Source organism: Bemisia tabaci, chromosome 1 (genome assembly GCF_918797505.1).
Source record: "Bemisia tabaci chromosome 1, PGI_BMITA_v3".
Classification (NCBI taxonomy): Eukaryota; Metazoa; Arthropoda; class Insecta; order Hemiptera; family Aleyrodidae; genus Bemisia; species Bemisia tabaci.
Genome location: NC_092793.1, coordinates 41406422 through 41421163, shown reverse-complemented (window position 1 = coordinate 41421163; position 14742 = coordinate 41406422). Strand labels below are relative to the sequence as shown.

At 38.8% G+C, this 14742-nt stretch overlaps 1 protein-coding gene across 2 annotated transcripts in view; it reads right to left on the bottom strand.

The window, feature by feature from the left end:
• Positions 1-2368: 2368 nt before the first annotated feature.
• The window catches only part of LOC109037059 (ATP-dependent RNA helicase p62), a 120084-nt gene continuing 107710 nt past the window's right edge, over positions 2369-14742 (bottom strand). For both annotated transcript variants that reach the window (XM_072301077.1, XM_072301095.1), the window contains one exon: positions 2369-2430. In XM_072301077.1, the coding sequence (XP_072157178.1) occupies positions 2384-2430 (47 nt within the window). In that variant the 3' untranslated portion in view covers positions 2369-2383. The remainder of the gene's footprint in view (positions 2431-14742) is intronic.

Sequence of the window (14742 nt, the reverse complement as noted above, 5' to 3'; positions counted from 1 at the left end):
GCAAATTTTTTCCATACGTATTCAAGTCAAGTACAGCTTCGGAGTATTTTTTCCAAATGTTTATTTCAACGATTGATGGGCAAAAATGCGTAACGGGTGTGACATGTTACGGGTGTGACCAATGAGAAGAGGCTTCAATTATGCAGATGTTGCCTCACTTCTCACCATTTTTTCTATGGTTATCACAAGAAATACACTCATATGCACAATTAGAGGTTATGTAAACATCTTATAAAAGGGAGATAGCCAACATTTTTGCCATATTCAGTATTTAAAGTGAATACACCTTATCTCAAAAGGACTTCAAATAGAACTCGTTGAATTCTCTCCGATTTGATTGAAATATTTTCACTTTACTATAGGCCCAGACCTACCGTACCAGGGTTTTTTTGGTTAATTTGGGTCATGCGAGGTCCAGGACCGCGGGGAGGAATGATGAATCGCCTCTAAGGAATCTGAATTTTTTGGTCCCAGAGTCCCCCGACTCCCCTTGGGCGGTAAAGGGGCCGTCCGTACTTCAAGAGTCAAGGTTTGTGTCAGAATTGTGTAATTATTTAATTGAAATCAGAAAGTGCGGGGCTTTTTAACTTACATTGACACCAAGAAGTCAAAGGTCGGCCCATCCCTGTCCAGAATACTGACCCCCTGGGGGTGGGGGACGGGGCACCCTTTCAAAAAATGAAAGTTTGCGAAATGGACGTGGAAACTCGGGAAAAAGGAGGTTTACTTGGGTATTGGACCCCAAGGAATCCGAATTTGAGGGGTCCCATTGTACCAAAAATCTTCTCTGATGAGGCTCAGGGGGAGTCGGAGGCCCCTCCCCCCCACTGATTGAATTTACAAATTCAGGGTCCACCTGAGCGACATCAGAGAAGACTATCTGGACAACGGGACCCTCAATTTCGGATTCTTTGGGGTGTGTTGCCCACAAGTCAATTTCGCGAACTTGCATTTTTTGAAAGGGAGCTCTGTCCTCCACCTTCGGGGGTCAGTATTTTGGGCACGGATGGGCCGATTTTGGATTTCTTGGTGTTGATTTAGGTTGGAAATTTCTGCGCTCCCTGGTTCCAATTAAATAACTTCAAAATGTTGACTTGAACCTTGACTTTTGAAGTACAGACCCCCTTTTGCCCCCCACGGGGAGCCGGAGGGAGTCTGGGACCGGGAAGTTCTGATTCCTTAGGGTCGCGATTCCTTTGGGGTTCAATGGACCACTGGACAAGGTACGAAGTAAAGCATTCTGATACATGTTTCTTAACCAGAATTTCACGTCTAACACGATTCGCACAACGAAAATTACTGAAACCAATTCCTAACGAAGATATTAACGTTTTTTATTTCACATAGGTCACGAGAAATTTGAACTGCCCGCTCACAAGAAACTCAAAGCTCTACGTGAGTCAAATCGGGCACTACCACGGTTTCAGCAAGCTCCTCAATCGAGCAATGTTCATTTCCCACCATGTGTTGTTCAAACTACAAATTACTTGCTATAGCTGAGCCAAAGCGTCAAAATTGAGGTTGCCAGATTTTTATATCGCAGAGACTTTCATGATAATGTTTAGCGCGCGATGTGACTCACGTAGAGCATTGAGTTTTAATGAGCGGGTGGTTTGAATTCACGCATCAGGAATCATTAAATATTTTTGTAAGGAGTTGATTTCGGTAATTTTTGTTGTGCGCATCGTGTTCTACGTGAAATTTTGGTTAAGAAACATGTATTAGAATGCCGAAATTCGCAGCTTGTCTAGTGGTCCATTCCGCGGTCCTGGACTTCGTGCGACCTGGGTTACCCGAAGAAAAGCCCTAGGACGGTAGGTCTGGGCCACCCTGTAGAAAAGAGTAGTTTTGGCATGTTCTACATTAAAATGCGTCAAATTGCTGATTGATTTACTGCTTAGGATTGCCGACAGTAAGAGTATGAGAAGAAAAGTAAGTTTTTTAACTTTTAAACTCTCTCAGAAATGATGGACCTCAGAGAGACAATCTGTCACACCCGTTACGTCACACCCGTAACGCAAACGGTAGGTCTGGGCCACCTTGTAGAAAAATGTAGTTTTGGCATGTTCTACATTAAAATGCGTCAAATTGTGGATTGGTTTACTGCTTAGGATTGCCTACGATAAGAGTATGAGAAGAAAAGTAAGTTTTTTAACTTTTAAACTCTCTGAGAAATGATGGACCTCAGAGAGACAATCTGTCACACCCGTTACGTCACACCCGTTACGCAAACTTTCCCATTTTTCAAGGAAAGAAAAAAAGATAATTGAAAACGGATCATCGGCAGTTGAAGCAAAAACCCTTGCCTTCATCATATAATTTAATCAGATTTTTACATTCATAAAATTCGCTGAGTTTCCACTTTACACTCGCTGAGGAAAAATCACTTCCAAAATCGGTCACACCCGTTACGCAGCCTTTTAATTTTTTCTGAGGAATGGAACAAAGTAAAAAACAATTTATGATGAACTGAAATGATCTATAAAAAAGTTTTTTCTACTACTACAGATAATTTTTTAATTAAACCCCAAGAAAGAGTTCAAATTCTTGTTTAAAGTTAAATTGTTGTCACACCCGTTACAATGGAATGACCCCTTTGACCTATCATAACTTGGTCAAAAATTAAGATGTTGACCTGCGGTTTGCGCCAAAATTCTTAGTTCTTTATGCTTTTTCGAATGAAATATCACAAGATAGGGGTTGCTATTTGAAAAAAAAAGTTGGGGTCCTCAGCCCCTCCCCACGGGGGGCCTGAAAATTTTGGGGGGCCCCAAAAGTAGCTAACATTGATCGATGAACATCCCCAAAGTTTCGTTTCAAAATATTCATTAGGTAAAATTTTAGAAGGGGTGGAAGGGACTTTTGGGACACCCTGTATAACGCTCAATGTTGATGCCTCAAAAGACTTTGTAGGGGCAGTAATAATGCAAAATAACATTCTAATCGCATATGCATCTTCATCATTAACACAAGCTCAAAGTAAAGCAGGGCAAATTGAAAAAGAATGCTTAGGTATTTTATTTGGTTGTACTAAGTATCATGACTATTTGTTTACGTCGAAAGTTACTGTAGAAACAGACCATAAGCCACTAATTACATTGTTTAAAAGAGAAATTAGTAAAAGTCCCATAACTCTACATGGAATTCGACTAAAATTGTTGCGCTACAACATTCAAGTAAAACATGTACCTGGATAACAAATGTATACATCAGCCACCCTTTCAAGAGCTCTAATAGAGCTGAAATTATGGAAGAAATTGAGCATGAAACTAATCTACACATCAGTGTAATAACTAAAAATCTTGCTATGTCAAAGGAAAAATTAGATGAAATAAGATCAATGTAAAATATTGACTCAATTTTGTTGCAAGTAATTGATTTTTGTAGATCAGAAGGGGCCAGATAAAGTGGAAGGTGAGCTAAAGCACTATTTTCACTGTACAGATGAACTGCCATACCATAATGGTAATCTCTATAAAAACTTAACAGTAGTAATTCCATCTGAAGTAAGAAAACAAATGCTAAAAATTGTGCATGAAGGTCACTTTGGTATACAGCGATCACTGAATTAGGCCCGAGGTCTAATTTTCTGGCCGAACATGTCAAGAGGAATGAAAGAGAACGAACAAAATTGTAATGTCTTTAATAAGTTTCAGAACAACAATGAACGAGAAAGCCTGCCTCCCCCCCCCCCCCCCCACAAAATTTCTGATTATCCTTATCAAAAAGTAGGCATGGATTATACAGGGCACAGTACGTTTTAAACTTTTTTAATGCGGTCAACATACCACCCGCGACTTTTATGCGGAAAAGTCAACTAAAAGGCCGACTGATTGAGGAACAACAAACCGCGAAATCCTTAGTTTGGCCGTTTTCGAGAAAATGCGATTTTTCGCTTTTTTGGCGGAAATTTCGGGTCAAGGTGCTGAAAAAGACAAGTCAGGCTGTTTTTGTGGCTCGTATATGCATATCCCATATATTTTTAGTTAATCAAGAGCCAGTAGATAGCTATCCACGACTTTTGGGTTTTTGGGGGGATAGTCAAGGAGAAATCCGAAAAAAAGAGGGTTAACTCGAAACAAATTGCTTAACAAACTTTTCCTATGTAAACATGTTCCTTAGTTCCTATTGAAGAACATACTAAAAGTTTACGTAGGTTCGATCCCGGAACACCCCCCCCCCCCTCCAAATTGCGTAAATTTCAAAATGGCGGCCATAGTAAGGCCTCTGGGAGTTCGATTTTTTTTATAATACGCATACAGTATCATGCGAGGTATCAATTCCTATGTAATATTGGTTGTAAATTTCAGATATGAAGTCAGAAAAGTCCCCCGATCAAAAGAAGGTACCCCAAATCCAAGATGGCAGCCAATTTTGAAAGGCAAGGGGGTGAATTTTTAAAAAATTCGCGTGATAAGGAAAGTGAGGTATCATTTCTTATGTAATTTTGGTCGTAGATTTCATTTATGAAGTCATAAAAGCCCTCAAGTCAGAGGGATTGCTCCAAATGCCAAGATGGAGGCCAGATTTGAAAGACAGGAGTGTGAATTTTTTAAATGTTTACGTGGCATCCCTAGTAAAATTGAATCAACCTGACGTCAGGCTATGTTTCATAAACTACTCTGGCTCAGACTAATTCAGGCTTATATCATTCTAACTCAGAGTAGTTTATGAAACATAGCCTGACGTCAGGTTGATTCAATTTTACTAGGGATGCCACGTAAACATTTAAAAAATTCACACTCCTGTCTTTCAAATCTGGCCTCCATCTTGGCATTTGGAGCAATCCCTCTGACTTGAGGGCTTTTATGACTTCATAAATGAAATCTACGACCAAAATTACATAAGAAATGATACCTCACTTTCCTTATCACGCGAATTTTTTAAAAATTCACCCCCTTGCCTTTCAAAATTGGCTGCCATCTTGGATTTGGGGTACCTTCTTTTGATCGGGGGACTTTTCTGACTTCATATCTGAAATTTACAACCAATATTACATAGGAATTGATACCTCGCATGATACTGTATGCGTATTATAAAAAAAATCGAACTCCCAGAGGCCTTACTATGGCCGCCATTTTGAAATTTACGCAATTTGGAGGGGGGGGGGGTGTCCGGGATCGAACCTACGTAAACTTTTAGTATGTTCTTCAATAGGAACTAAGCAACATGTTTACATAGGAAAAGTTTGTTAAGCAATTTGTTTCGAGTTAACCCTCTTTTTTTCGGATTTCTCCTTGACTATCCCCCCAAAAACCCAAAAGTCATGGATAGCTATCTACTGGCTCTTGATTAACTAAAAATATATGGGATATGCATATACGAGCCACAAAAACAGCCTGACTCGTCTTTTTCAGCATCTTGACCCGAAATTTCCGCCAAAAAAGCGAAAAATCGCATTTTCTCGAAAACGGCCAAACTAAGGATTTCGCGGTTTGTTGTTCCTCAATTAGTCGGCCTTTTAGTTGACTTTTCCGCAAAAAAGTCGCGGGTGGTATGTTGACCGCATTAAAAGTGTTTAAAACGTACTGTGAGGGTGTACCAAAAGTCCGTCCTACCCTTGCTAACTTTTGAACGAATTGAGCTAGGGTAATGAAACTTTGGGAATGTTCCTATCTCAAAGGGGACCATCTTTTGGAGGGGTCAAAATTTTGGTCACCCTCAGGGGGGGCGCGGGGGGCCCACAACTTTTTTTTTTCAAATGGCAACCCCTATCTTGTGATACCTCACTTCAAAGAGCATAAAAAACTAAGAATTTTGGCGCAAACCGCAGATCAGTATCTTAATTTTTGACCGAGTTATGATAGGTCAAAGGTCAAATTTGACCTACTTTCAAAACATCATAACTCCGGTTCAAATTATTGTAATGAAAAAAATAAAACGGGAAAATTTACCAAATTGTGTTAGCTTTTAAGTAAAAATTGAGAATTCACTTCGAACTAATATTAAGTGGGGTTCGGACCCCCAAATGCGTCAATTCAAAGGTCATTTAATTTACCCGCGAAATAAGCCAATTTCCCCCAGATTCGCCTCCACAATATCTCAGTAAGGTCAAAATCAGTTCAACATTACGTTGGCAAGTCCCCAAATTTCGGGAAAGGTTAAAAAAAACGAAATTTAAGGTGATAAAATTTGACCGTTTAAATTTCGTTTTTTTTTTAACTTTTCCCGAAATTTGGGGACTTGCCAACGTAATGTTGAACTGATTTTGGCCTTACTGAGATAATGTGGAGGCAAATCTAGGGTAAATTGGCTTATTTCGCGGGAAAATTGAATGACCTTTAAATTGACGTATTTGGGGGTCCGAGCCCCCCCTTAAAATTAAATCGAAGTGATTTCTGCAATTTTTACTAAAAAGCGGACACAATTTGGTAAATTTTCCCGTTTCATTTTTTTTATTACGATAATTTGAACCGGAGTTATGATTTTTTGAAAAAAGGTCAAATTTGACCTTTGACCTATCATAATTCGGTCAAAAATTAAGATATTGATCTGCGGTTTGCGCCAAAATTCTTAGTTTTTTATGCTCTTTCAAATGAGGTATCACAAGATACGGGTTGCCATTTGAAAAAAAAAGTTGGGGGCCCCCCGCGCCCCCCCTGAGGGGGGACCAAAATTTTGACCCCCCCCCCCCAAAAAGATGGTCCCCTTTGAGATAGGAAAATTCCCAAAGTTTCATTACCCTAGCTCAATTCGTTCAAAAGTTAGCAGGGGTGGGACGGACTTTTGGTACACCCTGTATGGAATTCAACAAAGATCTGTACATAGTGATGGTAGATTACTATTATCAATATCCAGAAATAGCAAAAATGAGTAGTACAAAGGCCAATAGCCTCATAACACAGGTAAAATCCATCTTTGCTAGGAATGGAATTCCTGAAATTATTTTCTTTATAAGGGGCCTCCATTTAGTTCTGAGGAATTTATAAAATTTTGTTATCTATGGTCAATAAAATCTGTCACTTCCATCCCTCAATATGCTCCATCCAATGGTTTAGTTGAAAGAACAATTCAAACACTGAAGAAAATGTTACAGAAATGTGTAGAATTAAAGCAAGATCCATACATAGCTTTCTTAAATTTTAGAAATTCAGCTAAAGGCAAAATGCCTTCCCCTGCAACACTTTTAATGTCGCCTAATTTAAGAACAAAAATGTACGTTGATAAATCTAGGCTAAAACCATAAAGTTTCCCTTATGAGAAATTTCATAACTTGAAAACATAGCAGGTGGAGCAAATAAAAAAATATCACAAGGGTCATGGAGAATTATCAGAATTCCAAGCGGGAGACCAGGTATTCTTTAAAAAGTTATGGAAAGGTGCATGAGAACCATGCAAAATTTTTAAAAAATGTCAACAACCCCGATCGTATGTTATTGAAAGTAAAAATGGAAAACAAGACAGGAGAAATCGATTATTTATCAAACCTAGAAAATACTGTCAGAATGAAAATAGTATGACATAGTTTTCAACATCAGTCACAAAAGGCCAGTAACAGATTAATTTTTGCTCTCTCAATTGCCTTACCGATACCAAGGTGGACTTCACCGTGGAGTAGTGTAACAAAAGCAAATTGTAATTTAGAAGTTACAATCAATCGATTTTTATAAAATAATACACCATCGTTAATGGCTAGCTCGTTCCTAATATTGAAATATGGCAGTAAAAATTCATGGTTACACTTGTCTCATCCTTCTGTGTGAATTTTGGTTACTTGGTTTAAAATTGGATCACTGAGAGTTGAATTTCTCAATTCTTGATACCTTTCATTCGATAATCGGAAATTTACATCACGGCAATGAACAGTCTCTTCTAAGTTTATTTCATCCTATAGGCAGGAAGTTTTAATAAAATTTCGAGACAGCATGTCTGCTACGTACATTTTCTTGTCAGGTAGATATTTGACTTTTAAGTCGTATGCAATTATTTTTAATAACATATTTTGTAGTCTGTTAGACATGACTCTCGAAAGAGGGTTATTCAAAATCGACGATTTTGAATAATTTCCTTTAATAATCCCATTTCACAAATTAGGTGCTGATATTGCACAATTAAAAGATAAAAATGACTTAATTTCCACTGATTATTTCTCCAAATGGCTTGAAATCAGAGAAATAAAAAATAAAAAAGCTGGTAATGTAGTAAAGAAACTTAAAAGTATTTTTCGCAAACATGGAATTCGGGCACAGTTGATAGCAGACAATCAACCGTTCCATTCAGTAGAACTTAAAGCCTTTGCGAGTACTTACAATTTTACAATCGTAACATCTAGTCCACATTATTTGCAGTCCAACGAAATGGCGGAATCAGCCGTCAAACGAGGAAAAAGTCTACTAAAAAAGACTCTTGAAACCAAAAGTGACACTGATCTGGCAGTTTTAAAATAAAATTCAACACCCATTGTACATCTAGGAGCCTCACCCTCTCGAATGCTGATGGGTCGAGTTCTTGGAACACAAATTCCTATTAGAACTGAACAATTACGACCAAAATTAGTTAGTGTTGCAGAAAAACGCAAAATTTACTCAGAGAAAGTTGACAATCACTACAAGCAGAATTGCAGACTCGGTCAGGAATTCCATGCTAACGAAAAAGTTTGGCTACTGCAACAAAACAAACGAGCAATGGCACCCAGCAGTTATCGTTGAAAAACTACATCAATTCCCATGATCGTACTTAGTTGAAAATTGACAGGGCAATATTATGAGAAGAAACTCCAGATTCTCAAAGAAAAGGACAAGTGAAGAAAAAGTAGATCCCTCTTTGTTGTTCTTCTTCGATAGGGACAGAGAAAGTAATGATATTGTTTTGCCTAATGATCCCGTTTTGTCGAATGATCGTGTCTTCACTAACGATTCAGAGTCAATTGCTGAGTTGGAAGATGACAATATCTCTGAAGAAGGCGTGATGGATGTGACTGTCATCGAGCACAATTCAGATAAATCAAATACTGAACAAGAAATAACTTTGTTATTCTCCAGCTTTGATAGCTCTGAATTTTTATGGTTTGACACTGAGCCATTATAGAGTCCAAACGACTTACATTCATCAGAATTCCTAGGGTTTAATGCAGAGCCATTACAGTCTCCAATACACTTAATTGCCTCTAACTCTCAAGGTTCTCATGGTGAATCATCACCAAGTTGTTCCAAAGGTAAAACAAATACTGGGGGAGCTAAAGAAACTACAATTAAAATGTCTCCTCAAACTGTGAATAAATCATGACACCTAGGAAGAGGTGTTCCAATTCGCAAAGATCCAAACTGCAACTGATACTGCAACTTTGTCCATCATAAACCGAAACAGGCTCATCACTCGTCAAAATAAACTGTAGAATCTTTAATTCATTCTGTAGTAAAGTTCAAAGCAATTGCATGGTAATTTTAAATGCTCTAACTCACTCTAAGTAATGTCATATTTTAAAAGTAAATCTAAAGATTACTTTACTCAATCTGAGTCATGTCATATTTTATGATTAAATCTACATGATGCTTGTCACTGAATCAATCTCTAAGTGGCTAGTGCCAATCCAATTAAGCCTGATGACTATAAATTTCAATTTCACTACATACATAACTGCGAGTTAATAACTTCAATCGGATTTTGAACGAAAAATGCTTCAAATCTCCTAATGTTTCTTTTGATTTCGGAAATGCAAATAATTTAAATAGATTTTATGTGTGGAATAATACACACTAATTTCAGTCGATGACTAAACAAGTTTTAATTTCTACAATTAATTTCAGAACTGCAAATCGTTAAAATTTGTGTTTTAATCTGAACCATTAAAACTTCACAACAAATCAGGGTTTAAAGAGGGTTATGCAAAACGGCCAAAAAGTGACCCCGCGGGGATTGTACGAAACTTTGTGGGATGATTGTATAGGTCATTTTGGGCCTGCATCTGGCTGCTTTCAGGCGAAAACCGCAGGGAAACAGCGTTGCCATTTTTTAAAGTCGTAACCTTCAAACACCCATAACTTTCGCAAAAATGCAGTTACAGAGCTCGTATTTATACCAATAAATGCGGAAAATTTTGTTCTATTGACCAACGCAAAGGAAATTTTTATTCGAGTCCACTGTTGCCACGTTTTGGCCATTTTTTTAATTTCCATAATGATTAAAAATCACGTTATCGCCTAAAAGTGTGTTTGCAGTTGGTGGGGATTGAATGGTCCCTGTCGGAATTATTGTTCGTTCGATTTCGCATCCATTGATATGTTATACTTTTCTGAGAGGCTTAGGGAATCCAAGTTACAGCGATTTAAAAATTCGGCAACACGCCCGACGCCCGATTTTGACGCTCGTTAAGGTACGTTTCGCGACTCCGTGTTGAAAGAGAACGCCTAAATAAAACAAAATTCGAAGAGCCAGTTCATGTTTTACGCTTTTTTGAAACTTTCACGTCATTTTTAGAAATTCAAGTAGCGGCGGTGTTGCCGGTTTTCGATATTGTATCGAGATCAAGATCGATGGATCTAGGTCCCTTTCCAAAACTAATCATCAGACCGCTCGGGTGATTCGGTAGCCTTAAATTTCGATACCTCGGTATTGTCGGACACCAGTGCCGTTGCAAAGAGATAGAAGAAACCATCGATTCGATAAATCGACAATTCCAACTACAGAATAAGGCTGGACGTGATTTAATGAGTGATACATTTTTTTTTGTGATTGCGGCGGCGGTTTCCTTGAAAACTGGCAACCCCGCCTCTACGCGAATTCCGACGGAAATTAGGCGACGTTGTTAACATCATGTCGCAAATGGTCAGTTTAGGATAAACTATGTAGCTAGACGTGATTAAATGAGTGCTACTTTCAATTGTGATCGCAGCGGTGGTTTTCATTGAAAACCGTCAACACCGCCGCTACTTGAATTTCTAAAAATGACGTGAAAGTTTCAAAAAAGCGTAAAACATGAACTGGCTCTTCGAATTTTGTTTTATCTAGGCGTTCTCCTTCAACACGGAGTCGCGAAACGTACCTTAACGAGCGTCAAAATCGGGCGTCGGGTGTGTTGCCGAATTTTTAAATCGCTGTAACTTGGATTCCCTAAGCCTCTCAGAAAAGTATAACATATCAATGGATGCGAAATCGAACGAACAATAATTCCGACAGGGACCATTCAATCCCCACCAACTGCAAACACACTTTTAGGCGATAACGTGATTTTTAATCATTATGGAAATTAAAAAAATGGCCAAAACGTGGCAACAGTGGACTCGAATAAAAATTTCCTTTGCGTTGGTCGATAGAACAAAATTTTCCGCATTTTTTGGTATAAATACGAGCTCTGTAACTGCATTTTTGCGAAAGTTATGGGTGTTTGAAGGTTGCGACTTTAAAAAATGGCAACGCTGTTTCCCTGCGGTTTTCGCCTAAAAGCAGCCAGATGCAGGCCCAAAATGACCTATACAATCATCCCACAAAGTTTCGTACAATCCCCGCGGGGTCACTTTTTGGCCGTTTTGCATAACCCTCTTTCATAGGTATGCATGACTTTAAAACTGCAAATTAATCAAATAAATACTAAATACGGCGACCTGAATTTCAAGATGGAGGTGTAAGCTTAGAGTATACTAACGATAATCATTACTTGGAGATCCATATGGAAGACGTGGTAAAGGCCGTACGAGAGCTGAAGAACGATAAAGCTCCGGGTCCGGGAAATATTCCTGCTGAGTTGATCAAGTGTGGTATGGAACGTCGTTTGGGACTTTATTGAATCATAACCTCTACGCTACTCTGAACGCAGTTCTCTGGGACTAAACTACGTCACTGGGGACTTTACCAATAAAACCCAGTTGGGACATTACTGATCCCGCCTCGAAGTTATTCCTACGTTGCCAGCTGTAATTTTCTCTATCAGATTATTATTATTTCCGTTCTACGACTGGCCGGTGGATAAATAATCGTCATTGGTTTTGGCGGTGATTTAATTGATGATCTTTCAATAATCTCTAAAATCGGACGCGTATTTTGCACCGTATAAAATTGAATTTCAGTCACGAAGACTGTGTACATGCCCAGCAATTAAATTTTTAAATACTTCCTGGCAGTTTTTTTATTGACATAAGGCAGGTTTTGGAGTGCCATAAAATGACTCAAAGTTTGATAGAGCTTTTGTAAAAATCCACACCAAAATTCTGAGGCAAATCAAAGAACATACAGCTCACTGACAAAACTATTGTCACTTCTGTGACTGATATTATAAGTCACAACAGATATTGGATCTATACTGCCATGCCTTATTACGTGAGTGTTAAACGGGGGGCCTAAGTGAAATGTCTCCTGCAGCCCGATTATTGAATCTATGTCAGCCCGACACGACAAGACATAGCCCTATCTTAACCATGCAATATATCGCAATTCGATGTCTTATCGGGCTGGTTTAAATTTCAATAATCGGCCCGCTGTTGTGACTTATAATATCAGTCACAGAAGTGACAATAGCTGGTGATTTTTAGCAATTTTTCAGGGGATTTTAAAAACTTTATACTGTTCGTATATTCTATGGTAATTTTGATGAATCGGTGCGAAGGCATCGTTTCTGCAGAAAATCGCATTACTCTGGTATCAATCGGCTGCTATTAAAAAAACTTTTAGAAAATAACTCTTAAATTTAAAAATGACCACTCTTAAAAAACCTGTTAAAGTTCTCTTATTAGGAATACCGTTTTGGCTAGTTTTTAAGCAAAATTTACGAGCATAGTAAAATGTAGGTAAAGAAAAATGTGATTACTTACATAGAAACTCTTAAATATCAACGTAGTTTTTCAAAGCTAAAAATGTTTGCAAAATATGTTATAAATCAACAGTGATATTTTGAGGGTTTTTTTAAACCCTATTTTTCTCTTAAATTTTATTTTAAAAAAATAGCCAAAAACTAATTTTAAGAGTTTTTGAAGAATGTTTTAAAAGCAGGTCATTGCTAGTGGGGTAGTTGTTATTTAGATCACTAAAATACCGTTACATCATTATTCAACAGCATAATTCTCATTATTATAAACATAAAGAAATCAGGAAAAACGCGTTGAGAGAAAATGTATACGAAACAAAATCCGACGAGTGAATTATTAAATATAATCAATAAACTAATTTGAAAAGAATCAAATTTATTTATAATTCCATTATTATGATGTCAACTGGCAACGCGATATTGGGTGACGTAGGCTAAAGTCCCTCCTGACGTAATATTGTCTCACCGCTGTCTTCGCATTTACGAGCGAGAGTGCTGTTTATGTAAAGTCCCAAACGACGTTCCATAGTGTGGAACCTGCAAGCTGTTTCAACGGTTGAGATACCTGATGCAAGATTGTTTGGACGGTGGAAAGGTACCGACAGAATGGAAAGAGTCTTGGGTGTCACCTATATACAAGAAGAAGGGTAGAAAAGATGAGTGTGATAACTATAGAGGACTGTCGGTTGCAGGTACCCTAAGCAAAGTGTATGGAAAAATCCTGAAAGCAAACATCGAAGAGGAGTGGAAAGAACATGAAGCGGAAGAGCAAGCAGGTTTCAGAGCTGGTCGGTCAACGATTGATCACTTATTTACCATTATCCACGTCATCGAGAAAAAGAAAGGAGTTGGCCAGGAATTACATCTAGTGTTTGTGGATCTCCAGAAAGCTTACGATAGTGTGCCATTGATGAAACTTTGGGAAGCCTTGAACAAAAGGGGTTTTAGTGGGGGACTAATTAGTGCTATTAAGGAATTTTATGGTGGGGCTTTTTCAAGGGTTAAATCGCATGGGGACTTATCGTTGGGGTTTTTAATTACTAAAGGACTGAAACAAGGGTGTTGTTTGTCGCCAACCTTATTTAAAGTGTACCTGGAAGAAGTTTTAAAAGAATGGAAAAGATGCTGTTCGGGAATGGGCGTCCCGCTACGTGAAGATGGCACCCTTTATACTCTGTGCTTTGCTGATGATCAGGTGGTAATAGCTCAGGACGAAGAAGATGCGAATTACATGACGCGTAAGTTAGTGGAAGTATACCGAAAGTGGGGAATGGAAGTAAATGTGGTTAAGACGGAGAAGTTGGTTATTTATTGGTGGTGATCAGCGAAGCATTGAACTGGAGGATGGCCGGAAGATTCTGGACTGTGAAGAGTATAAATATCTAGGAGTTTTGTTAACTAAGGACGGAAATTTGGATCGAGCTATTAAAGAGCGGAATGTGCAAGGCAGGAAAGCTATCGCGATGCTGAATGGGGTTCTCTGGGACCAGAGGATCTCCAAGGAGACCAAAAGAAAAATTTACAACGTCATCGTAAAGAGTATCGTAACCTACGGGAGTGAGGTCTGGCAACTCAAGAAAAGAACTGAAGACATGCTTAGGGCAACTGAGATGGACTTTTGGCGAAGGTCTGCTGGGATATCGAGAAGAGAGCGTATCCGCAATGAAAAGGTACGCGGGATAATGGGTGTGGAGAAGGACATCGTGCACGATATCAGGTCCAAGCAGCTGGTCTGGTATGGACATGTGCGAAGGATGGCAGATGATCGGTTGCCCAAGCAGGTCTTCGATTGGGTTCCTCCCGGAAGGCGACGGCGTGGACGTCCTGTGAAAGGTTGGCGACAAGGGGTGGAGGAGGAGATCAGAAGGTGCCAATTGCCTGATGATCTCTGGGAGGATAGGGGGCAATGGCGATTGGGCGTCGCAGAGCGCGATGCGGCGCTATAGAAGCGACGTTATGTATGTAATACTGTGTCCAAGACACTAAATTTCAGTTGGTGTAAAAAT